General features: G+C 58.9%; 1 protein-coding gene across 4 annotated transcripts in view; it reads left to right on the forward strand.

Moving 5' to 3' along the window:
• Positions 1-24,511, forward strand: part of GNAO1 (G protein subunit alpha o1) — a 128,265-nt gene that overhangs the window by 58,468 nt on the left and 45,286 nt on the right. For all 4 annotated transcript variants that reach the window (XM_028501919.2, XM_036011863.1, XM_028501920.2 and 1 more), the window contains exon 3: positions 16,021-16,162. In XM_028501919.2, the coding sequence (XP_028357720.1) occupies positions 16,021-16,162 (142 nt within the window). The remainder of the gene's footprint in view (positions 1-16,020; positions 16,163-24,511) is intronic.

Below are 24,511 nucleotides of genomic sequence, written 5' to 3' on the forward strand. Positions count from 1 at the left end.
GCTGCCCTGAACGCTGATGGACATTTCCTGGTATCTGTTGGCCTGTACATTCACCTTCGACATTTCTACCTGCCTTTATTTTCATTGGTTTTCTTAGAAACATGTCCCTCGGTTTGGGTTTTTGTGTTAACTTTGTAACCCAATCTGACATTCTCTGTTTTTTTAGTGAGAAATTGAATCTCACTGAATTTGGGGGGCCTTTGGCGCTCTCTGCTGAGTCATCTGTGGACCGCGTTCGCTCTCTCCCTGAGCGTGTAGTGTTTCAGAGGAGAAGTTCAATGTCAGCCCAATTTCTGTTTCTTCTTACAGGTAGTGTGTTCTTTACGTCTGGGGGATTTTTAAGTTTTGTGTTGAAACTCAAATGAAGAACTTTACCAGGGTAACCGGTGTGTATGTTTCTTTTTGTTGTTCCTGGGACTTTGCGAGCCCTCTCAGCCTGTAGACGGGGGTCTTCTATGTGTTATTTGCTTACCGGCTCCGTTCTCTCCTCCCGAAACGCCCGTGTTCTCCAGCTCGATCTCCCTGGCCCTGCCCTCCAGCTCTCTCTCCTCTCCCCTCTCGTGAACCGTCCCTGTGTATGTTTTTCCTCTGTACCTGGAGACAGTCTCCTCGTTGGGTCTCCCAGGCCGCGAACGCACATCTCAGCACTGACTCACCTCCTGGAGTTGGGAGGACTGTGTCCGGATCTGCAGAAAGTCCTTCCTCTCTGTCCGGAATGGCTCTAGGGCGCACTCTGGTTGACTCGTCATCTGTCCCCTGGAGCGGCGCTGCTTCACCAGGCGTGGGGGCTTCTGCTGGGCGCCCCTTCCGAAGCACATGGCGAGTGTGCTTGGTTCTTCGCCGGCCCCGCGGTTGCGGAGTCCGGAGCGGCAGCCTTCTGCTGTGGAGTGGAGCGGACAGGAGGGGAGCTGCCTCCTCCCCCCGGGGCAGTGGTGTTGGGGCAGGTGAGCGGCCAGTCTGCTGCTGGAATCTTCTCTCCCCGGCCTCTCTGTTTGCTTTCAGCCGTAGGGGCAGGAAGAATACAGCCCACTTACTCAGTTACTTTTTTGACCTGCTGGGGTTCAGGTAGACTTGGGCCGGTCAGGCAAAGCCAGTTTCAAACTCCCCGTGCCCCTGGGGCGCACAGGTCTCCCTTGGCCAGATTCTGCCCAATATCTGCAGCTCTTGATCCTTGCCCCAGCGCTCTCTTATGCTGGTCTCCGGGTAAAAGGGAAAGATGCCCACACCAGTTGTCTCCATCAGATTCCCATGTGTACCCGCATCTGTCTGTTGGCCTTGGCAGTTCTGATTCAGGACAGACGGACAGATTAGAGAGAAGGTCGTCACTTTCCGGCTGCTATCCCCTGTCATTCCCAGTCTCGGTGGCCGTTGGGTCGCCTGAGACTGGCAACCCCCTGCCCTTCCCTTCCTCTGGACAGGCTGTTGCTGTGACTGGTGCCCAGAGGTCCTAACGTCCCTCCAGCCCCCAAAGCCCCCTTCACTCTGTTGTCTGCTTGAATCTGAGCATCAGATGAAGCGAACACTGGGTGCGATCCCAGAATCACGCTTCGAGGTCCCTCACCGTGTAGGCTGGTCACTGCCAACGTCCCCTGAGATGCTTTTCGGCAGCGACGAGGACAGAGTTTGACAACACTGAGCCCTACAGTGGGGATGTTCCTTGTTCGGCCCCCCTTCAGGTCTCGTCTCCGGCAGCCCCTTAACACTCATGAGCTGCCCTTTCAACGAAAAGGAGAGAGCAGGCACCGTGCTCAGAGTCTCTGGTGGGCAACAGGGTGTGTCGTTAGCAGGGTGGGGACTCTGGCAGGAGGGGGCCTGGAGGGAAGATCAGTAGCCCAGTGAGGGGCCCACGGAGTCTGCAGGGCCTCGCGTGCCTCTGGGGCGACGGGGAGGAGGCGGGCCCAGGCCTGGCCCCAGGGGTTCTCCACTGTTCAGAGACTGGATTGCTCCCGCATCGCCAGCTACCGCGCAGGACCCTTTCCCACTCGTCAGCCAAGTGCCTTTGAACTGGCTCCCTCGATAGGTTCGCTTCCCGTCACTCCGAGGCCACTTCTCGGCAGCCGCGGCCACGTGATTGTCATTAGAGTTCCATGCGTCTGACCGAGCAGCCCTTAAGTGCACGCGTGGACTCCGGCCAAGCTCGCAGCTGTGCAGAGCCTCCTGGTCCGCCCTGGAACCTGTCGGGTCCTGGGGGCATGGGGTGTCCTCCCCCCAAGGCCGCAAAAGAGACAGAAGCGAGCTGGGCCTGTCACACCAGTCAGACCACTGCTGACGCCGAATGTTCCAGATTCCCCGGGCCTATCAGATTCCTGGCTACGGTCCTTTATTAGGACAACAACAAAAAAAATCTGTCATTAGTATAGCATTCTTCTCTCCTGCCGGCGTGCTGGAAATGCTTCTTTTCCCAAGGACATGGGGCCAGGGCCACTCACCAGCTCTCCAAAGGGGCCGCAGTGCAGGCAGGCCCAGCGGGCAGTGGACTGGGGGCGGGGGACTGCGGGTCACTGGAGAGCGCTGACCCCGCCCACAGCCGACAGCCAATCAGGAAGGCAGATCAGCACATCTGATTTCTTCAGGAGGAGAGCAGTGTCTTTTTGTGAGAATTCTCCTGATCTGTAAACATTTGCTCCCATAAAAAAATATAATAAAACTCAACAGAAACCTCAGGACTACTACAGGCCAAACAACACATCTCCCTGCCTGGCCCGGTTCCAGGCTGCAGTTTGCAGCCTCTGCTCCGGGCCGGGGAGCCGGCCGGTCCCTCTGCTTCTCGTACGTCCCCCGTTTCTGTAAAATGGGGCCACTACCGGGGCTGCTGAGATGGGAGTTTTGGAGGGGACCCTGCTCTGGTCCCCAGTCCTGCTGCTTTACCAGCTCCTAGACACCGACTGAGCAGGTGGCTGACCTCCCGGAGCCCTGGCACTCCCATCTGTAGAATGGGGACCGCTCCGTGAAGCATCCCTGAGGTCTGTGATGAGGATTAAGTGGGAAAATACACATAAATGCCGAGCACAAAGTTAATGTTTAATCACCGGGTAATGGTCACCGTTACTGTTCAAATACCATCTGTGACAACGCCTGGAAAAGCGCCGCGGGAGTGCTGGGCGTCGTCACCACCGCTGAGGGCAGGGGCGCAGCAGCCGGGCGAGAAGGCCCCCCGCCACGTCTCTGCGGTGCACGGCGATGGCAGGCGGCCTCGCTCAGCTTTCTCACCTGGATTCCATCCACGAACGCAGTGGCAGCGTTGATATTTCTGAAGCCCCAGGACTCGCTATCCGGGGAGACCCCGCGCCACATCCCCGCAGCTCCCTGGGTGGGCTGGCATCCGAGGCTCCCACATACCAGTCCTGACATGCCCACGGCCGGCCTCTGGGCTGCCCCTCCCCATCCCAGGCCTGCAGGGGGCGCTGAGGATGCAGGGGCAGCGCTGTCATCTCCTTCCAGAGAAATCAGGAACCCGGGCCTGCTGTGGTAGGGGCCCAGCCCGAGGCTGGACAGGGCTGCCCCTTGCATCTGTGGCCTCCGGAGCCCCGTCCGTACTTCTCACTTGGATGTGGATGTTGCTGTCCAGTTGCTCCTCGCCCAGAGCTTTGGTGGTGGTGGCAAGTGCAGCCGGGCACAGGCCTGGCTTCAGAGGGCCCGTTACCCGAACCTCGGAGTGTGGCCATAGGCTTGGGACCGCGCTTGCACGGCCAGCTCCAGAGCCCGGGGGGCTTTGTGATCAGTGTGAGTCCGCCAGCCCCTGCTGGAGCTGGTGCAGGAAGGCAGCCTGGTCTCCGAGGGCATGGGCAGCTCCTCAGGGAGGCCCGTCCGTTGTGGGGACCACACAACTGAAATTGGACAAGTACATGGTCAGCCTCTCACGCCTCCTTGTTGGGGAGCATGATCTATACCGAAGAAGCAAAGGCCGTGCTCCTTGCACCTAGCTCGTGTTGGGGAGTGTCATCGGGCTGAGTGCCATTCTCAGGGGCCCAGCTGGTGTCCACGTTGGATGCTGAAAAGCTGTGTGTATTCTCTGCCCCCTCCCACCATCTTCGCTGGTCCCTAACGGGCCCCCACGCCCAGGCCGTCCTGGTCAGCGAGCGTGCTGGAGCACAGAGCGGAGATGACTCAGGACTGGTGTCCCAGCAGTGAGCTCTGGTGATGGGCAGCCGGACTGTCCAGCGATGGGGGCACGTGGCAGTGTCAGGGTCTCCCAGGACAGACTTCATCCGCTCACGCACTGCTCGCTCCTCCAGCAACCACGTGGCTGGCTCCCCGCACAGGAATCTGAGCTGGATTATGCGTTCAAGCAGGTAGAGAGGGGAGTGGGGCAGACACAGTGCCGGGTACTCAGCAGAAGGGCAGGGCAGCGAGTTCATTGGGTGAGGACTGAACTGTGACACTGGAAACGTGTTTAAAGAGGGGTAAAGAGCCCCCATGTGAGGGCCCGGGGTGGCAGTGGAAACCTGGCCCCCTTCTAAGGTGGGAATGCCTCTCTCCTCCTGTCCCGTGGGGCAGAGGTTTTGCTTCTGGCCAGCCTGGGCTCCTTCCTCCGACTGCGCTTGCAGCCACCGGTTTTCCTTGGCAACTGTGATCGGAGGGCTGCCCATCGGGCGGTCAGGAGCCTGGGCTCTTGGGAATGTTTGCGTCTCCTTGCTGCATGACCTTGGGGAAGCTCGCTAACTTCTCTAGCAGCCAGACTCCTTTGACACGGAGCTAGCATGGACACTCACACAGCTGTTAACTAAGGCTGGAGGCCGGGAGGTGGGTCCACGTGTTGTCAGGAGGACTCAACACATTAGTGTCCGTGGAGGCCTCAGCATGGAGCTGGCACCCATGGGCACTGCGGGTGCTGGTCCTCACGAGTCTCCCCCAGCCCCCAACCCCATGGCGGGGGCGGGGGCGGAGGCGGTGGCTGAGCAGCGTGGATCAGAGGCGGCTTGGACAACAGGCACCATGCATTGTCCTTTGGCCTTCACCCTGAAACCGTAATGAGGAGGAGGGCCTGGCCGAGAGGCAGATTCCGAGGGTGGCGGCCGGAGCGGCCCGCCCTCCTTGGACGGCTTCTCACCAGTGTGAGCCAGCTGCGGGCTCCGAGCACTGAGAACCCCTCCGCTGCCAGCCACTGGGCCAGAGCGGCCCCCCCCCCCCACCATGGCCACGGTGTGGGACCCGGCACTGTGTGTGCGGAGCCGCAGAGCCATCAACTGAGCCCCGACCCCTGCGTGCCGACCCCGCTGGTGGCAAAAATAAGCCCAAAGGGGCAGATCTGCTCCCGGCCCCCAGAGCTGGAGTGGACGCCTTGGCCAGGAGCAGCACACGCTGCCCACCCCACCATCCCCAGAGAGGGCGATCGATGCCGAAGCCCACAAAGTGATCTTCACGGGCTCTCTTTTTTGGGCCGCGACCATAGCGTAGCGGTTATTAATGAGGAGCTGCCATCGGCTTGAAAGGCCGGGGTGGGAAACCCAGGAGGCCGCGGCGGGGCTATTTAAATCCACCGCACGGAGCCTGCATCCTTTCTGGGCCGCTTCGGGGCGGGAGGGCCGGCCGGGCCGGGTTTCGCCGTGTCTCCGTGACCGTATTTCTCCAGGTCTGGCAAGACATGCCCTCACCTGGAATCCTCCCTCGCTCTCTTTCAAAGCCCGCACAAAGGGATGACGCAGAGGGACCCAGGAGAATGCGGCTCCCGCGGCGCCGACCGAGAGGTCCAGGGGCCTGCCCGGGGGCACACGTGGCCCTCTTTGTCTGACTCAAGTCCGAAGAAGCCAATGCGGCAGCCGACCCCTGCTGTTCGGTTTGGGGGAGGCACGCGTTCCCCTGGAGAGGAATGTGGACTCGGGCTAGCTTTTGGCAGACCATTCCACAAGAATTTCCGCCCCCACCCCCCCAGCAGAGGGCATGAGAAATGTGATCTCCCCAAGGAGCCCCATGTCGGTGATCTGTGCCTTCTGCCTCGCACTCTGCTCAGCAGGGAGCGGAGAAAGGTGTGTGTGTGTGTGTGCGCGCACACGCGCGTGTACGCACACCCCTTTGTTTCAGAACAAACGCTCACCCAGAACGGTCCACCATCAGGGGGCAGTGCTGGTGGGGCTCGTGGGCAGGTCTCAAGGCTGTCCACTGTGTGCGTGTGCGTGTGTACGTGTGCCACGTGGTCTGACCCCAGGAACGGGGGTTTCTTTTCATGTCCCCTTGTCTCTGGAGGTCGGTGGTGGTGTTTTGGTGTCTGTCCCTGCCCAGTCACAGGTAAAAAAAAAGAAAACCAAGTCCTCATTTGAAAAGAACCAGCCGGGGAAAACTAAGAGTCTGTTGAAAGCCTTTCTAGGACACCTGTGTCGTCTAGAAGAGAAGCAAGGGGAGTGACGTCCCTGAGGCTTTGCTGAGGGCCGAGGGCAGCAGACAAGGCTTTGGGGTCACTGGTCCCTGAAAAGCCTATGAGAGAAAAAGCCCCCCAGCCTGACCCAGCGCTGTAAAGTGGGGTTGGAGCAGGTGCTCTCCTGCAGGGTTGTAGCTCCCAGGACCCTCAGATGTGACACAGTAACCAGACACCCCCTTTCTGGTCAGCAAGGCCACGCGGCTGGTCCAGTACCTCTGTAGTCATCAAAACCCCCCCTTGCTAAAGAACAAGAACCTGCCCCAGAATGACTGAAGCACAAAAGGAAACACATTGGCTCATGTACCTGAGCAGCCTAGTGATATAGTGGCTTCAGGCATGGCTGGATCCAGGTGTGTGCCGCACTGACTGGCCAGGAGCGGGTCAGGGGCTCACCCTTGGAACTTAGGCTACGGACAGAGAAAGTCCCCGAAGTGGGAGGCAGGGTGGCACTCCAAAGCAAGGGAGAATAGGAGCCGGGCAAGCGAAAACAGCAGATGTCCACTCCAACCCCCATTTGCCGTTCGCGAAGCTCCTCCTCGCTCCCAGGCGTGTTGTGCAGTGAGTCACCACTGGCCCCCACAGTGAGTGGTGAGGGAGCCAGGAGGGGCCCAGGGAGGAGCCCTCCCACGGACTGTCAGAGTCCCCACCGGGTCTGCTCAGGTGGCAGAGCCTTCTGCACTTGTGCCCCTGGTGTGGGAAAGGGAGGCGTTTCCGGCGGCTCTCGGGTCAGTGGACGCCTTGCCCGTGAGCTGTCCACCCGAGACGGCAGGCTCCCGTGGCCCTTTCTGTCTTTCCTGTGTGCATGAGAGCGCACGCAGGGGCTAACGAGCGCAGAACATAAATGATGCACAAACACCCGGTGGGCGGGGAGGCGGGGAGGCGGGGGGGGGGGGGGGTTTCTTCCTCCCGAGGCCCGAACGAGATGAGCAGAGCCCTGCAGCCTCGCCTGCGCGTTCTGCACGGAAGCTAATAAAAAGCCGCGCCAACTGCCCCCCGATGGATACTGCTGTCCATATATTCAACATAATGTTCTAAAAGGAATGCTTCATTTCATTATGTCGGCAGCAGCAGAAGGGGCCATCTCACAGCTCCCCTAACCAGGCAAATGGGAAAGCGGAATGTTCCTTAGATTTAGGCCGTAAAATCGACATTGAACCAATCTGCCTCACTCACAGGTGTTTACTGTGTTTAATGGAAGCTCATGCCTTCACATAAGGCGCCGTGAAAAGGGCCAGGAAGCCATAAAGCTCTCTGCCACGTCTCTGCAATATAACCGATGAGCGTAACAGTTGGGTTTCAAAGAACAGCTTCTGGATTTTCCCAGAAGTGAGTGCGGAACGGGCGACCAAAGGCGGCTGTCTGTGCTCACCCTGAGAAACCCCGTGAGCACCGACATGTTAGGGTTGAAGGGGCGAACCCACACCGGCAAAGGGGGGGGCGGGCGTGATCCTAGTTAATACCCCTGGGAAAGGGGCACGGTCCTGGGCCCTAAGGGGAAGGCACCCTGAGGGGGAGACCGCTCTGGCTGCCAGGGGTGAGGTGACGGCGGTGAGTTGGGGGATGTCCCTCCTGGCCCGCAGTGGAAAGTGGGGGATGTCCCTCCTTTCCCTGCCTACCTGCACAGGAAGGAGCGTATGCAGAGCCATCATTTTAGCGCTGAGTGGTTGCCTGTTTGATTCAGCCATTCAACCAATACCCACTGACCACTCGCCGGGCGCCAGGCACTGCCGAGGGCGCCGTGGGCAGTGAACGGGGCAGCAAGGGCCCTGCCCCCATGGACTCCCTGGCGTGTGGGGAGACGGGCACAGCACAGGCACGTGTGTGTATTAGACGGTGGCACATGTTATAAAGGAAACAAGGCAGGATAAAGACAAGGGATGGCGGAGGCAAGGCCCTCCTTTTCTTTTTTTAATTTTTATTTCATTGATCTTAGAGAGGGAGAGGGAGTGGGAGAGAGAGAGAGAAACATAGATTTGTCGTTTCACTTATTTATGCATCCATTGGTTGGTTTTCTTTTTTTAAGATTTTATTTAGTTATTTTTAGAGAGGGAAGGGAGGGAGAAAGAGAGAAAGAGCGAGAAACATCAATGTGCAGTTGCTGGGGGCCGTGGCCTGCAACCCAGCCACGTGCCCTGACTGGGAATCAAACCTGTGATGCTTTGGTTTGCAGCCTGCTCTCAATCCACTGAGCTATGCCAGCCACGGCCATTGGTTGATTTTCATACATGCCCTGACCAGGGATCGAACCCAAAACCTTGCCCTATCAGGTTGATGCTCTAACCAGCTGAGTTCCCAGGCCAGGGCTGCAGGGGACTTCCTCCAGCCAGAGTGGCCTGAGGAGGTGACCTGTGAGCAAAGTGTGAACTCATTGAGGTAGGCAGGTCTTTACTTCAGAATCCTTGTCTGCCAACAGCCCCTCTCATTGTTTGTGCCATGTTTTGTGAGCTGTCATATCCAAAGGCAACGTTTGGTAATGACATGGAGAGGACCACAAAGCTTGCCTAGGCTGTGAAACGGGGTGACCGCAGGAAGCTGACACAGCCCACGTCCAGAGCCGACACCTGACCTGTCCAGGAGGCTGGGGCAACACACACAGGAAGCGACTGCAGAGTCCCGGCCACTCGTCCGAGCTCACGCCCGCTGGTCAGTGGGGGGGCCAGGACCAGACCCCCGGGTCTCCTGAGTGGCACAACTGGGGTGTAAGCTGCCTCAGGAAGTGGCCGTGTTTCCTAAAAACACGGCATGGGAAGGGCCAGTGCCTGGAATCTGCGGGTGGATGACGAGACCAAGGGTCTCCTCTTAGGGGACTGGCAGGGCTGCCTTGAAGGGTTTCCAGTAACCCTGAGGGGGATCCCAGGTGTGGCCCATGGTGTTGACCAGAGGAGGGCTGACCAGAGGCCCGGCTCTCTGGGGCCTTCTGCTGCCCACTTCACATGGGGTTGCGATGCCTGTCTGTGGCTGGGCTGCATAAGAACCGGGGTCTTCTGTCCTGGCTGGTGTGGCTCGGTGGATTGAGTGCCGGCCTGTGAATAGAAAGGGCACCGGTTCAATTCCCAGTCAGGGCACACGCCTGGGTTGCAGGCCTGGTCCCCGGTAAGGGGACATGCGAGAAGCAACCAGTCAGTGTTTCTCTCTTGCATCCATGTTACTCTCCCTCTCTTTCTCCCTCCTTTCCCCTCTCAAAAAAATAAATCAATATAATCTTAAAAAAAAAAAAAAAAAAAGAGCCTGGGTCTTCTGCCTCTAAGACCACGGCAGATAGATGTCTGTCATCTAAGGCCAGGGTCCCAGGACTCGGGCCAGCCTCACCGCTGCAGAGAGAAAAAGGCACAGAGCCACAGAAGGCAGCGCTGGGAGCAGCGCCCCCCCCCCCACCCCCCATGGAACGGGAGCTGGCATGTGCCCCCTGACCCCCGGCGAGGAGAGCCCTGGGAAAGGGCAGGGGCCACGCTGTTTTCCAGATAAAGGCGGCAGAGGCTCCGTGCTGAAATCACAAGTCCCGGCCTTGCCCCCGGCTCCGTCTGGTGACAAATTGGCAGCTGACATCTTTGCTCCTGGCCCGAGTTGCCCCTTATTAAAAATGGCATCTTTATAACAGATTTCTGCAAGTCACCGTCAACAGGGCACACCCCCTGTTTTGTACCGGCCATTCCGCCGGAGAGCGCTTTGCCCGGTACCGTTACATTAAAATGCTCTTATATTCTATATTGTCCTAATATTAGAGGATCAAATTTTAAATATGGTATTAATTACTAAAGGATCTCATTTATTTTTTAGATAATTTTTCTCCTACTGTGCACCTTCACCCCACAGTTAAGGAGCTGGGGGTTTTTTGTTTGTTTGTTTAAGATTTTATTTATTTATTTTTTAGAGAGGGAAGGGAGGGAGAAAGACAGAGAGAGAAACATCAATGTGTGGTTGCTGGGGGCCATGGCCTGTAACCCAGGCATGTGCCCTGACTGGGAATCGAACCTGCGACACTTTGGTACGCAGCCCGCGCTCAATCCACTGAGCTACACCAGCCAGGGCAGGAGCTGGGTTTTAAATTGGATCTTTTCCTCTCTTCTTTTCAAAGAATCAAGAGAACCCATCGGTGCTCACACATTTCGCTCACGCCCAGCCCGTAAGGCCCAGGGTCGCCCTGCCTCTGCCTTGTTCTGTCCCGCAGCACAGCTTTCCGTCTTCATTGGGGAAAATGGGCTCACAGTCAGGCAGCCTCCCACCCAGCAGCTGACTCTGAAGCTGGGAAGGGCTCCCAGCCACAAGCAGCGCCACTGGTCACTGATGGGGACTTGGTTGAACAACTCAGAGCCCGTTCAGATGGAGGGACACCGAGCAGCCTGTGACAACCGCTGGGCAACACGGAGCCATGCGGTGTGAGGCCACTGCAGGAAAAACACCACTCGCGAGGGCTCCCGGGTGACCGGACTGAGATATGCACCGGTGGGTCGGACGGTGCTGCCCTGTGGGGGTGGGATGATGGCTGGCTTCCTTTGCTTCTCTTTGCGTAGCTGTGTGGGTAGGGATCTGTCCATGTTCCAAGAACAGGCCTCAGTCAGGGCCGGGGAAGTCAGGAAAGGGGAGGGGAGGCTGTCATTCACACGGGACCCGCACTTAGAGCAGAGCCGCTGGTGGAGGTCAAGATGGTTTGGAAAGGTACACAGATGAACTTTCTGTTGTTGTTGTTCATTTTAATAGGTAACTGTTTCAATGTATATTAAGGAAAAATATAAGTAGTGCATTAGCCCTGTGTGACTGGGTCTCTGGCTCCCTCACCGGCCTCGTCTCAAACATACCAGGTGCCATAGGACCTTTGTACTTGCTGTCATCTCCGCCTGAAATGCTCTCCCTCACCCAAAAGTGATTACTGATGTTTTGTTAAGCATCCTCACGTACTGTCTTTTTCTCTGTCCCTCCTTCTGCCTTTCTGGCCCCACTCCCGCCAGCACCACCACAGAGCCATCGCTTTATAAACGTAGCTGCACACGACACCTATTAGACTGTCACCTGTGTCTTCGTTTTCCACTCCTGCGCAGGCCCGGGGCTCTGCAGGCCCCGAGGAGCCCCCGGTTGCTGGCACGTGGCTCATTAACTCACTGGCGTCTCACTGTTCACTGTTGGGTTACAAATGTGTCCTGCCAAGCCAGGGTGTTTCTTTTCCGGGTCTGCTGGGAGGGGTGTGGCTCCAAGGCCACGTCCCCGCCGCTGACCAGGTCCCCCTGACGACAGGGAGCATTGTCGGTGGTTACGTGGGTGCAGCCCTGAGCACCGGCCCTAACCTGGGCAGCCAGCGAAGGCACCTCCAGCAATGATCAGAAATGCATTTTATGACTTCATTAAGCAGCCCCCAAATCAGGAAATTCGGCTTTTTCCACCCACTCCTCGGCCTCTGATGTCCAGCAGGTAAATGAGCAGATTTTCTGCTCCAGTCCGGAGAATGCCTCACTTCCTGGCTGTGGCCGAGGCTGTGAACCAAGCTGCCTCCTCCCGGCAGGCAGGGCGCCCCCACGGCTCCCCAGCCTCCCCGCCCTGTGCACCTGGGTCGCTTCCTCTCCTCAGGAGGGCAGACACAGGACACCCGGGCGACAGCACTGTCTCCCCTGCCCCGCTCACCAAATACAGCAATACCAGCTAAACTGATCCAAGTGCTTGCTCTGCCCGGCACTCTTCCCCGTGAGAGCTAATTCTTCTTGATCCTGCCCGTGACCCAGCGAGGAGAGTTAGTATTACCGGGCCCGTCTCCCCGGGACAGCTGAGGACGCTGAAGCACCAAGCAGGGAAGGGCATTGCCTGGTCACACAGCTGAGTCCGGCTCCAGGAGCTCCCCCTTTATCGGGACCCTTAAAGGGGCTGTGGTGGAGGATGGAGAGGGGCCCAGGGCAGGGGAAAGTTCCGATAAACGGAAGCGGAAGAGGGGCAGTCAACCCAGCCGGGAGCTGGAGTGGAAAGTCCCGGGTCCCAGCAGCTGAGGGTCTATGAGTTTGTGAGTCCCCAGGAACGGGGAAAAACTGCGTGTGTGCAGGCGCACTCATCACAGCCTCAGAGGCATCTGTGACTCAGGGGAGAATGGCTGCCAGGCCAGATGATCCTCCCAGGTCCCTTCCAGCTCCCCAGCCTGTGGTTCTGTGCCCATATAAGGCCAGTGTGCCCGGGGAGGCTCCCTGCAGCTGAATGCAGTCCTGCCTGACAGGGGGAAGCAGAGAGCAAAGGGAGCCCAAGCCTGGGCGGGCCCCCTGCAGGGTCCCGGCAGCAAAAGGAGCCAAGGCCAGGGAGGCCGGGGGTCTCTCCTGGGTTGCCTCTTCCCAGAAAGCTCAGACCCTCTTGGGTGGGCTCGATGCCCCTCCCCCTCCCTCTCCCCATCTCCACTTGCGATCTCCCTCTTTGCATTGCCAGGTTTCCAGAGTCCAGCTGGCGGCCCCCGTCCAGAGTTGGACACCCGGGCCTGCCGAGTAGCCTTGGCTGCCTCTCGTGGTGCTTCTGGTCTGGCGCCTAGGAACGCCTCTCAGAGCCCCTGAGCTCCGGGTGGGCGTTCTGCTGGGCCTCCCTTTGCCACGCCGACTCTGCAAGCGTGAGAAGCTGGTGGATTCCCACCCTGACACGCACACGCGCATGCACACACACACACATGCCTGCCTCCTTTAGTGAGTTCCCTGGAGAGGTTCCCACATGAGAAGGGACGCACTCCCGGCTCACGCGGTGTGCCCCACTTTCTCTGAGCACTGTCCACAGCCAGCCCCGTGCCAGGTAGTGCAGAGAAGGGAGAGCCAAGGTGTGCTCATTGGGCCTCCGAGGCCCGACAGACTGGTGGCAGAGACAGAAAATTAATAAGCAGATCTACTCAGAGGTGACCTCTGACTCCTCTTGTCATCAAGGTACAAAACATATTTCAGTCATAACTCTATAGGAGTTGTCAGTGACAGAAACCAAAGTCAAGTTAACTTACACAAAAATAAGGACTTGTTTGGTTCATGTCACTCAAAAGTGTAAGGACAGGTCAGCTTCAGGCATGGCTGGATCCAGTAGCTGGAATGATGTCTCTGGGACTTGATTTTCCCCTCTGTCGCTCAACAGTGTAGATGAAGATTAGTTTATCCGGGGCTGCAGTAGGGTGAGATGCCAGTGGCTGTCGCTGAGGTGTCCCGTGCTCCCCCACTTGTTCTCCCCCAACCCTAGCCTTGTCTCCTTCAGGCCTCAGCCCTGGGTGATTGCAAGAGACCAGACTGCCCTGAGCCGTCTCCCCAACCTCCAACCAGACCCCGCCTGTCCTTGCCTCACACTCCTTGGGCCGACACTGGAGGAAGCGTTCCGATGCTCACTGTGTGTGTGAAGTCTCTGGGCTCTCGAGGAACCTGGATGTAGGGACCCAGGCCAGGAGCAGCAGCCCCGCCTCTCAGCATCTGCCTGGTGGTCACTGGCAGGGCGTCGAACGCCACTGTGACACTCAGCCAGCTGTGTGACCTCGGGTCAGTGGCTTAACCTCTCTGAGCCTCAGTTTCTTCATCTGGAAAAAGGAAATAATAGTTTCTATCTCCTAGAATTGATCTGAATATAGAAAGAGGTGGCACCTGTAAAGCACTCAGCACAGAGAGTGAGCTCAGGATGGATGATTAGAATGTGAACACCACCCAGCCTTGAGTAAGCTTCGGGGAGGATTCGACTTATAAGCTCCCTGATACTCGCTCCTTGCCAAGCTTGTGGAGTCTCACCCTGTTCAGACCCCTATTCAGACTCCCCCTTCTCTCTGGCACTCTACCCCTCAACTCCCAGCCACCCCAGCCTTCCTGGACTCCGGCCTCTGTCTCATCAGCTCAGGAAGAGCTCTGTGCACTGCGTGAGCTCTCCCTGTCCCTACTGTGGCCTGGTCAGCACCCCCGGGCGGACAGCCAGGGCCCTCCTGGGACTCACCACACTGGTCTCCCTTCTCTCTCAGGCCACAGTGCTGTGCTGCGCGCCCTCCAAAGTCTGAAAACGCCCATTTCATAAGTCTCGTCCGGCTTTCTAGTTGTTTACCCGGGAGCTAGCGAGTCCCTTCTGGGTCTCCCTGGGGCGGAGCACCGTGATCTAGGCTGGGTGTGTCCTTTCTCGACAGACGGGTACAAAAACCTGTCTCCGGCTGACAAAAATCCACGAAAAGTCAAGGGGATCGTTTCGAGCTGTCGCCAAGAGAACCCAGGACAAGACGCACGTCCTGGGCCCAAGTCAAATGTTGCGACCGGAACCACTGGTGTCCATCACCTGATAAACGGGTGAAGAAAGTGTGGTGTAGCCCACAACGTAAGCAGAGTGCTGATACGTGACACACCCTGGGTGGGTCCGGAGAACGCCGTGCTGAATGAAAGAAACTTGCCCCAATAGACTACCTCTCACGTGACTCTGTTCATATGGAATGCCCGGAATAGGCAAACTTACAAGAACAACATGCAGCTCCGCGGTCGCTTACTGCTGGGTGGGGGAGGGGGACCACTGCTCACAGGTGCATGGTTTCTCGGGGGGGGAGGGGGGGGCAACACAAAGGGCCTAAAATCAGACTGTGGTGATCGTTGCCTGACCTTCTGAAACCTCTAAAAACAACGGATGGCGCGCTTTAATGGGAGGACCGGATGTGACTTGGATCTCAGTGAAGCTGGTTTTTTTTTTTACAAATCGCTGGTGGTTTTCTCCTGTCCGTGAAGGAATGGAAGGGGCTTCGGGTTGGGGGGAGAGCAGTCTCGGCTGTGACGTGGGATTCATACATGCTTCCCCCGGAACCCAGTCTTGGACTGAAAAATGGGACCACAGGGGAGTCACACAGCTGGTTAGAGGGTGACGAACGTGGGGTGTGAGTCTCAAAATCTGTCCTCGCTCTCCTTAACCACTCCACCTGTAAGAGGGTTCTTGTGAAGTTTGGGCTTTACCCCCGTTTCTAGCTTCCTCTCCTGTCTGGAACCCGATTAGCAGGGAGCCTTACGGGGTGGCCACCACCTGCACGGAGAAAGGACATTCAGGTATGTGTGGCCCTCACCCTGATCTCAGAGGGGCCGGAGAACGGGAGGGCAGGGAGCACGTGGCTTCCAAGAGCTGCCATGTCACCTTCTCGGCCTCGTGTCCCTGTGCCGGCGCACCCGAACAAGGGTGGCGTGACACTCAGATCCCAGGCACGGGCGGAAGAACAGGCAGAGCCCTCTTGCCGACTGCTCCGTTGTCAAAGGTGAAGATGGCCCATTCTGAGCACGTCCTCCTGCCTCCCGTGAAAGGAAAATGTGTTTTCCCTTTGCAGGCTCCGTGCCGCGGGCCGTCAGCTGCACCCTCCCGAGCTCTGCTCGCAAACGCTAATGGCCCGCATCTGTGGAGTACGCAATGCGTGTCCTCCGGTTCTAGCTGCTTTCCAGTATTATTGACGGCTCGGTGACTGGCGTTTCTTTCCTGCAGACCTAGGGAATATAAAAACACTGCATTTCTCTTTCCCACCATTCTGTGTTTCAGATTAGTTTTCAGTAATTCGGGTAGAGTCTTCCTTCAGATCTCATGGTGCTAATGCAGCAGCTCAGTAATTCCGCCCCCACATGGGACCTAGCCCTCGGCCAGCTCCACCGGGAGGCTGGCCCGGGGCTCTGCCTGCCTGGTGCTCGCGGGGCCTCAGGAGGACAGAGCGCTCATCAGCTGTCATCTGTGTGCTTTTCCTCTAGGATTATCCACGAAGATGGCTTCTCTGGAGAAGACGTGAAACAGTACAAGCCTGTCGTCTACAGCAACACCATCCAGTCCCTGGCGGCCATTGTCCGGGCCATGGACACTTTGGGCATCGAATACGGTGACAAGGAGAGAAAGGTAGGCCGCTGAGCCCCGGGGCACAGCGACGGGAGACCCCATCTCGGTACCCGACTGCGTCGTCCTGACAACGCCAGGCGGCCTGGCAGGGACGAGAGAGACAGTGCTGTCGATGCGAGAGCAGGCTGGTCACTCACTGGCTGGTCAGCTGGTACACCAGCCCAAACCTGGCCAGTGCCAACGGGGGCCTCGGTGGCGGGCAGCCTTCCCATCGAGGTCGCCAACAAAGATGACAGCCACACGATGCCAGCCAGGGCTTATTTTGCAGATGAGAAAGGGTCGGCGACTGTCCCAAGTCGGATTCTCACAGCGTTGTACATACGGCACTTGCCCTTGGGCAAGCAGCTTGAACAGAGAAAGCATTTCTTCAGTCCAGCAGCCCTCCCGCCCCCTCCTCCGGAGAGCTCTCCGGGCTCTGGTTGGGGCGCAGCGGGGCAGCCGTGAGGACTGACTCTCTCTTCCTCCCGGGCGTTTTCTGATTCTCGGGGTGACTCTGAGGACCCAAGGGCCCCCTTCCTGTGGGAAGTGGATGTCCTAGGGCAGGGACTGTGTTCCGCTTGAGGTTCCCGGCACCCGATAAGTGGTGGGTGGAGAGAGTATATAAAAGCCTTCATGTGCGAGCAGCCGCATGGACTGTGAGACCGATCTGTATGCAGCTGCACTGGTGATGCTGAATTAAAGGAAAGGAGGGAGGGGAGACGGCATCAGAGGATTCTCTCCGGAAGCAGCTCTTGGTCCCTAGTGGGATTCCAGATCCCAGCATCCCTCTCCCTGTGACCCGGAGCGTGGGGGCAGAGCAGGTGGGGGCCTCCGAGCGCTGGGGCCCCACGTGGAGTCTGTGGATGGAGAGCCCCAGTCTCGGATTACTGATTTGCTCATGCATTATACACATGTCTCGTCTCTGCTAAAAGTCACCTCCGTCACTGTCCTCACCTTCTCTGGGTCAGGTAAAACATCTGTGACAGATAGCTTTAGACGTAAAATTCAGTATTTTATGCACCAAATTCTGATTCCACGGTACAGAGTCGTCCCAGCTCAGGTGCCGGGCCTCCCAGGTGCAGACAGATTGGGCGACAGAGTGTGTCCCAGGCCAGCCGAGGGTGGGTGGGGACGCTGGGCCCTGGCAGGAGGGCCTGTCCCTGCCCCTCCAGGAGACGGGGTCTGGAAGCTGGCTCTGCAGAGGAAGCCCTTCACCCCCACGGTGTGGGTCGGGGAGCCGGGGCCTGTGGGGAGAGGGGCGCTGCTGGTGCTCCAGCCTCGTTTCCCGGAAGCGCTGCCCGAGGACCCCCAGTGAATGGGGCGCTGTGCTGGCTGCCGGGGCCGCGGAATGAGCGCAGCGGGAGCGGCACCCGGAGGAGGCAGACGGTCAGCAGATAGCTACTCAGATCACCGCAGCAGCCGAGGTGGTCATAAGGGTTCGCGCATTTTAGCAGCAATGGCCAGAGTGGCAGCAAGCAGCTGCCACTTATTGAGCATCTACTAGCCGCCAGGCACTGCGCGAAGCACTGTACATGCATTAACTCGTTTTAACCAGCTCAGGCATTCACGCCCAGAGCAGGAAATGCCTGGTCTGATCTTCAGACCCAGGCCTTTGCTCTCTGTCAGCCTTTTAGCCAAAGAGAGAGCACGAGGCCTGAGTCTCAGTTACCCAGAACTCGGACAGTGCAAAAGGCGTGGGTGTCCACAATGCGCCCCTACACACACACAGACATGCACACGGCCTTTGAGAACCTCCAAGAGTGTGTGCGCGCTCACCAGCATGCCCGCCCCCCAGCCAACCCGACCTTCCCCCAAATCTCCTGCCCTGATTATACCCCAGAAGAGGCCCCGTGACTTTGGAATGCTTTTCTTCTTTGGTTTTGGAAAACGCTCATTGTTCCTGTGGGATTTTTTTCCTCCCTTGTATTATCCTGAATAGAGAGGTGATTGGGAATCGCTGGGAATGTAATGGATTAAGGGCTACACTGCGGGGTTCTGGGGGTGGCTGGAGCTGCTCTTCCTTCTCTGTGTGGTTTCCCGGCCCAGACGGCCCTCGGGTAGGACAGAGTAGGAGGTCGGGGACGGCCGGCCGCAGTGGGACGGGGGAAGGAGAGCCCGCTGGGCCCGGGGGAGCCGGAGCCCAGCTCTGCTGTGGCAGATGGCATCATGGCAGGCCCCTGACCCATCCCCGGGACGCCCAGGCTCGTCTGGCACAGTCCTCCTGGCTGGCAAAGGCCCCCGGGCACTCGGGCACCTCCTTCCGTGTCCTGTCACCTGGGAGGAGCGGGGAGGGAACGTTGGTCCAGGACTCAGGCCAGGGTGAGCGGGGCAGCTGGACAAGGCGTGGATGTGCGGTCCGGGGAGCTGGGCACAGGGGCCCCCTTATATCCGTCTGTGGGGGAGGGGGACAGCTGCTTTAGACTCAGCGGCCAGGGAAGGTTCCCGGAGCCCGGAAGGGAAGGGATGTTAGTGGTAAAACGTGAACGTGAGGAAGAGCCAGCAAGTGGAGGATGAGGGGACACAGGTTCCAGGCAAACACGGAGGCCCCGAGCGAGGGGCGGGGCTGGCGTGTTGGAGGAGAGGAAGCTTCTGTTCAGCCTGAACGGCACCCTGCGGCGGGGGAGGGGCCCCGGGGCGCTGGACACCCTCCAGCTCGTCCACCTGCAGCTGGCACGTGCCGGTGCCCGGGTGCCCCAACCCCGGGGCTGGTTCCCCAACTCCTCTCTCAGGTCCCAGGGGCCCCCACCTGGGCTCTGCGGTCGGGATGCTGGGAGAACTACCCACGCCCAGCAGGCCCAGCTTGGTGTCCTGGTCTCTAAAGAAAAGAGCTCCTCCCCTCTCTTGGCCTCCGCTGCCATTGTCCCCCGACCCATCACGGGGTGTCTGACAGAGCACAGCCCCACGCCCAGTGCCTGCTTGGGCCAGCCAGCTTTGGACTCTCCACTCAAACAAGCATCTAGAAGTTTCCTTGCTGTCCCTCGTTAGAACAAACTGTCGCCCACTCCTCCTGGCAACTGGCTTACCGCCTGCTCCGGCCCCCAGTGGAGGGAGCGGGGGCTGACCTCTCCCTCCGCCTCTCTGTACAGCAGACTCACCTGAGGCCACATACATGAGTGTGCGGGAGCCCACACCTGAAAGAGCCTTCGTGTGGAGCAGACAGCAGGGACCCCCACACACACACACCAGTCTGGGGCTTCCCTGCTCCACGCCCGGGCCTCACCTGGCCACAGACCCCTCCCCAGAGACACCAGGCCCTCCCAGCCTCCGGGCCTTGTCTCCGGCTGCACCCTCTCCTTTAATGTCCTTCTCTTCTTCTCTCCCCGAGGGACCCCCTCCCACTCAGGAAGGAGCAGCTCAGCTCCCCTCTCTTCTGGGAAGATTCCCCCCCTCCCCCCAGACCACAAGGCTCAGCTCCGTGCTTCCTTCCACTGGGCATGCGTCCCCTGCGCTGGTGCGAAGAGTGGCTGTCTGGGTCACCCTTTCCTTAGAGCAGTGACCCTTACACGTTAGGGTCAAAGCCCACCGGCCTCCCCTCCAGAGCAGTAGTACCTGTGCACCCACGAGAGATGTTGCATGCAAGCTCAGGGGGCTCTGGGACACACAGAGAGCCCGCCCAAGGAGCCTAGAACAGGAACTCCTTTATCATTTAAGGCCTTGCTCTGCTCAAGGCCTGTGTCATTCATCTGTGGTCACCTCCTCACCCCGACAGCCAGCACAGTGCCCAGCACATGGTAGGTCTTCAAAAATAACCCCTTGAGTGGAATAGCACTTCTAATTCTTCCAGTCCTCAGGTTAAAAAAAAAAAGGAAAAGTACCTGTAATTTCATCACTGAATGAATAGATGTTGGTTGAGTGCCTACTGTGTGCAGGCTTTGGGCTAAGCCCTGTGTAAAGGTGTGTGAGATGCGGCCTTTAGGGATCTCGGGAAGACAGGACTCAGAGGCTGAAGGAGCTGGCTCAGTCCACGAGCCGGTCAGGGAAGGTTTCTCAGAGGAAGTGAGGCTGGAGCTGACCTCGCAGCAGAGGTGTGGCCTGGCAGGTGTGGGCGAGGAAAGGGACCAGAAGCAGGGAAGTGGGTTGGCGGTGACCAAAGGAGAGTTGGTTGACAGAGGAGGCCAGTAGCCAGAACAGGGGCTGAGGACGTGGGCCAGGTGCGGGAAGGCCGGGAGATGCCCTTGGGTCCGGGCTGGGCGGGCCTTGGAAAGAATGCCAAGGACTCTGGGCTTTAGCCTGTGGGGGTGGGCAGCCATTGGGAAATTCTGAGCTGGCGGGGGGATGGCTAAAAGCAAGCTTAGGGGCCTAGCATGTTGGCACACACAGGACGGACCCGTGCGAGGAGGGACCGAAGGTGGGTGGGGACACAGGCTGGGAGGCCGTGGTGACTGACCACACACCAGGGTCTCGATGGGGGCTGGAGATGAGTGCGGCAGAGTGGTGCGGCGACAGAAGAAGAGGGGACTGGGGACTGGGCACTCGGATAGGAGGCTGAGGGTCAGGACACTGGTACTGAGGTGGGATGAGCCTGGGTGACCAGGGACACAGGGAAAGCCAGGATATGGGGCCGAATACGGTGCATGCGCTCCCAGCCCAGCAGGTGTCCAGACCGCCTGGGTGGTCCCCAGGTGGACGGGCTCGGAACCGAAGCTTTCCGTTTTTATGGCCCAGGGCCTGCTGTAAACCAGGTACACGAATTAAATTATCAACACTCACAGGTCCCTGAGCAGCGGGTGCTTCTGTGGTCCCCGTTTTACAAGCGACTTGCCGGAGGCCATGCAGCACCAACTAGGTGCGAGCGCAGTCCAGGAACCTGCCACTAACGAGACTACAGCCCCCGTGGTCCGTGGTTGGGGCCAGGGCGGAGTCCCACCGCAGTGGGCGCCATCAGGCAAAACGTTACATCATTCAGGGAATCCATATTTCCCCCAAGTCTCTAAAACTATAGGAAGGGACCCAAAGGCCCGCTGCTTTTCTCAGGTAGCCTTTCGGTCTGCCCCGTGTCTGTCCCCCCCCAATCTGCCCCTCTTCCCAGGTTCCCCAGAGACCCTCCCCCACCTTCTCCCTCCCTCCTCCTTCCCTCTCTCCCTCTCCCTCCCTCCCTTGCTTCCCCTCTTCCTCCCCTTTCCTCTTGCTTCTTCCCCTCCACCTCTCCTTTAGTCCCCTCTCCTTCTTCTCTCCTTTTCTCTCCTCCTCCTCCCTCCTTCTCTGACTCCTTTCCTCCCTCCCTCCCTCCTCACTCTCTGGCGTGGTACCCTGTACATCGCCTTAGCCTTTCAATGCTGAGTCCTCCCCCCTCCCCTCCCCCCAGCCCGGTTGCGCACACACCTGAGTCACAGAAGCACGGGTCTGGCCGAACTCTCCCAAACAGATGCAAGGAGAAGGACAGGGGACTGGACCGTTACGGGGCTAGAAGGTCCACTTAGAAAGTCTGTGAACCGCCCCTTCCCCTGTCAGTGGATGCACACATACACACACACACATACATAAACACATTAGGGCGTATGTGCTTGTATGTATAGAATATATTGTTGGCTAATGCGACAGGAGAAAAGAACTCATGCCTTGAACTTGTGTGAGGTTTTCTTCCGCTGAAAATACTCCTGTTTACATTGTTTTCACCTGTTTTACGTTTCACTCAGTGCATATGCCTGTTTCTCTCACCGAGTTAGGAAGTCCTTGAAGGCTGAAGGGTAGGTCTCACTCGTCTAGGGCAACGCCTGGCCCAAGAAGCGGGGGCCTGTGTGCAGTTCGCACTCCCACCACACGTCTCTGGCCCTGGGTAGAGTATGGACCGTCCTCGGCCCTCAGTGGTTCTGCCTGTGAAATGGGCACAGCCCTCTCACCCTCCTTGTTCACGGGCTGTAGGAGTGAATGAGACGATGCATGTAAAGGGCTGAGGACAGTGCCTGACGCCCAGAAAGCTCCCTGTGCAAGTCAGCTCCTGTTCTGTTCATTATTTGTTTAAAATTATGAAGACTCATGAAACATCGGCTAGTTATTCTCACAGCAATCTAGTGAGGAACGGGTGGGGTTTTATGTGCATTTTCTCAGGTGGGAAGCGGGGGCACGAGGGCCTCAGTTGGCTGCCCAGGGTCCCCGACCTGAGCGGGAGTGAAGGTCCTCCCTGGCTGGGACTTCCGCCCGGGGCTCTTCTGCTCCTCGAGGGGCTTCACAAGAGCCCCCCCACCCCACCCGAGCTTGGGTGACAGCTCCTTCGGGAGGTGGAACCATATTTCACACTGAGTTCCCTGAACCTCATTGCATCTCTTCCGGTAAAAGAAATCTCGGCGTTTGAGTCACACGGGAGAGCTCAGAGCGCTCGCTCTCCTTCGGTCGGGAAAATGCCGCGGTGCCGTCTCCACGGCGCAGCGCCGTTCGCCCCGTGCTCTGTGCGGCTTCTGAAGCCCACAGAAACAAGCCTGCTCTCCGGCCTGTGTCTGCCTGCGAGGCCACGGCGATGGTTGGCAGATCTGACGAGGGGCCGGGGGAGGTGGCCGGTGAAGGCCTCCTACTCCCGTACCCACACCTGAGGCGGGGGGGCAGCAGCCCGTACAACTGCCACGTGCCGGGGACAGGGCTCTCCAGCTCCGCAGCCCCGGCCCAGCCCAGGCCCGACCCTGCCTTGTCCCCTCGCCTGCCCAGACTAATTTGGCTTGAAACTCCTCCACTGAAGACCATCCAGTTCTGCAGCTCCGTTTTGCAGATGGGGCGAAACAGGCCCCACGTGGCCCACATAGGACGGGGACTTGCATGGGGGGATGACGTGGCAGGCTGGGGACTGGGACGTGCAATTTTCTGAGTCACAGTTTAGCTCTCTCTGCATCGCCCCAGGCCACCTCACCCCGCCCAGCCACCGTGGGGCCTCCCTTTCCCCTGCTCAGTCGGTCCATTAGTCATTTCACGAACGCTTCCGAGCACCCGCGCCCTGGCAGCCTGTGCACAGCGAGGCAGGGTCGGATACGAAGGCGAGAGGATGCACGCAGGGCTCTCGAGCCCAGGCAGAGATCACATCCCGGTTGGGGAGGGCGGCTCCTTAGCTCCCAGGGCCTCGTGCAGCTCTGCGCGTGAGTCCCGGGCCCCATGCGGTGGAGGGCTAAGGTGGCGTCAGGGCCCCCAGCCCGGACACCCTGCTCTGTGGGGGGCGGGGGCCGGTGGCACCACACCCTGCCAGCCCCTGTCTGCCCCTCCCACCGCCACCCACAGCCATCCTGTGCCGTCCTCAGCCTCCTCCCCCTTCTTTATCTGCAGGCCGGCCCTCGGTGGTCTCCCATCACTGCCAAAGACCCCTCTAAATGGGTGAGTTAGGACGCTTTGGGTCGCAAGTAATAGAATGGCTCATGAAAGAAAAACTAACACCTGGCCCATCGATTAAGAAGTCTAAAGGTGCAGCTGCAGGTGAGGCTTGATTCAGCAGCTCAGGTGCCGTCCCCGGCTTCCCTTCGTCTCCTCACTCTGTCCCACCATGTGGTCTTTCGCTTAGACTCCACAAAGTCTCCCCCTCGCCTCCCAAGGCAGTGGTGGTAGCAGTGGATTCTTTGCACCCTCCCGCCACACCTGACCTGGGAGCAGCCTGAGACACCAGGTGTGCCTGCGTGGTCTCTTCCCTGGGCAGTGGCTACCTGGGCCCTGGGGGAGCCGCTCTCTCTACCGGCCACAGCTGGATCACGTGCTCGTCCCTAAAGCAGTCACTGTAACTAGGAGAATGCAGCCTTCTGATTGGCCGAGGGGCTCCTGGGACTAGAGTGAATTCCCCAGAAGGAATTACCTGTTGGTTGGTTTTGGTTCTGGTTCTGGTTCCAGGCTCGGCGCACCCGGAGAGCTGCTGCTACCCCACCCCCCAGCCCAGCCCCAGCCCCAGCCCCTGACTTCAGCCCTGTCTGGGCACTCTGACCCCTACTCCCTCAACCCCCAGCCCTGGCCTCAGTTTCCTCAGCTGTAAAATAGGGATGATTCTGTCCTTATGATTACCAAATACATGGACAGGGAGCGCTGGCAATGCAGCGTGCTCCTCCGAACCTGGTGCTGCCGCTGACCTCCACGGGCCCTTTCCGGCCCAGACCTCTGGTGCACATTGCCCAGCTCTCGAAGTCTGGGCCTCTCGCCGTCTCCCCCCGCCCCCCCCCCCCCCCCCCCGTCAGCCCGGGAGCCCTGAGGCCCTGTGAGCAGACGCGAGAACTAGGAGCATTTGGGCTATCAGACGCCCCTCCCGCAGTATCGCTGGTCTGAGGTCCCCAGGGCACAGTCCTGAAATAGCTCACTGCCAAATTAGGCCCAGCTTTTCCAGCTCTGTGGATGCGCCCCCTCCCCCTCCTTTCCCAGCCCTCCGTCCTCCTTCCTCACTCCTTCCTGTCACACTTCCCTGCCTGGCGTGGA

This window comes from Phyllostomus discolor, chromosome 12 (genome assembly GCF_004126475.2).
Source record: "Phyllostomus discolor isolate MPI-MPIP mPhyDis1 chromosome 12, mPhyDis1.pri.v3, whole genome shotgun sequence".
In the NCBI taxonomy this organism is placed as follows: Eukaryota; Metazoa; Chordata; class Mammalia; order Chiroptera; family Phyllostomidae; genus Phyllostomus; species Phyllostomus discolor.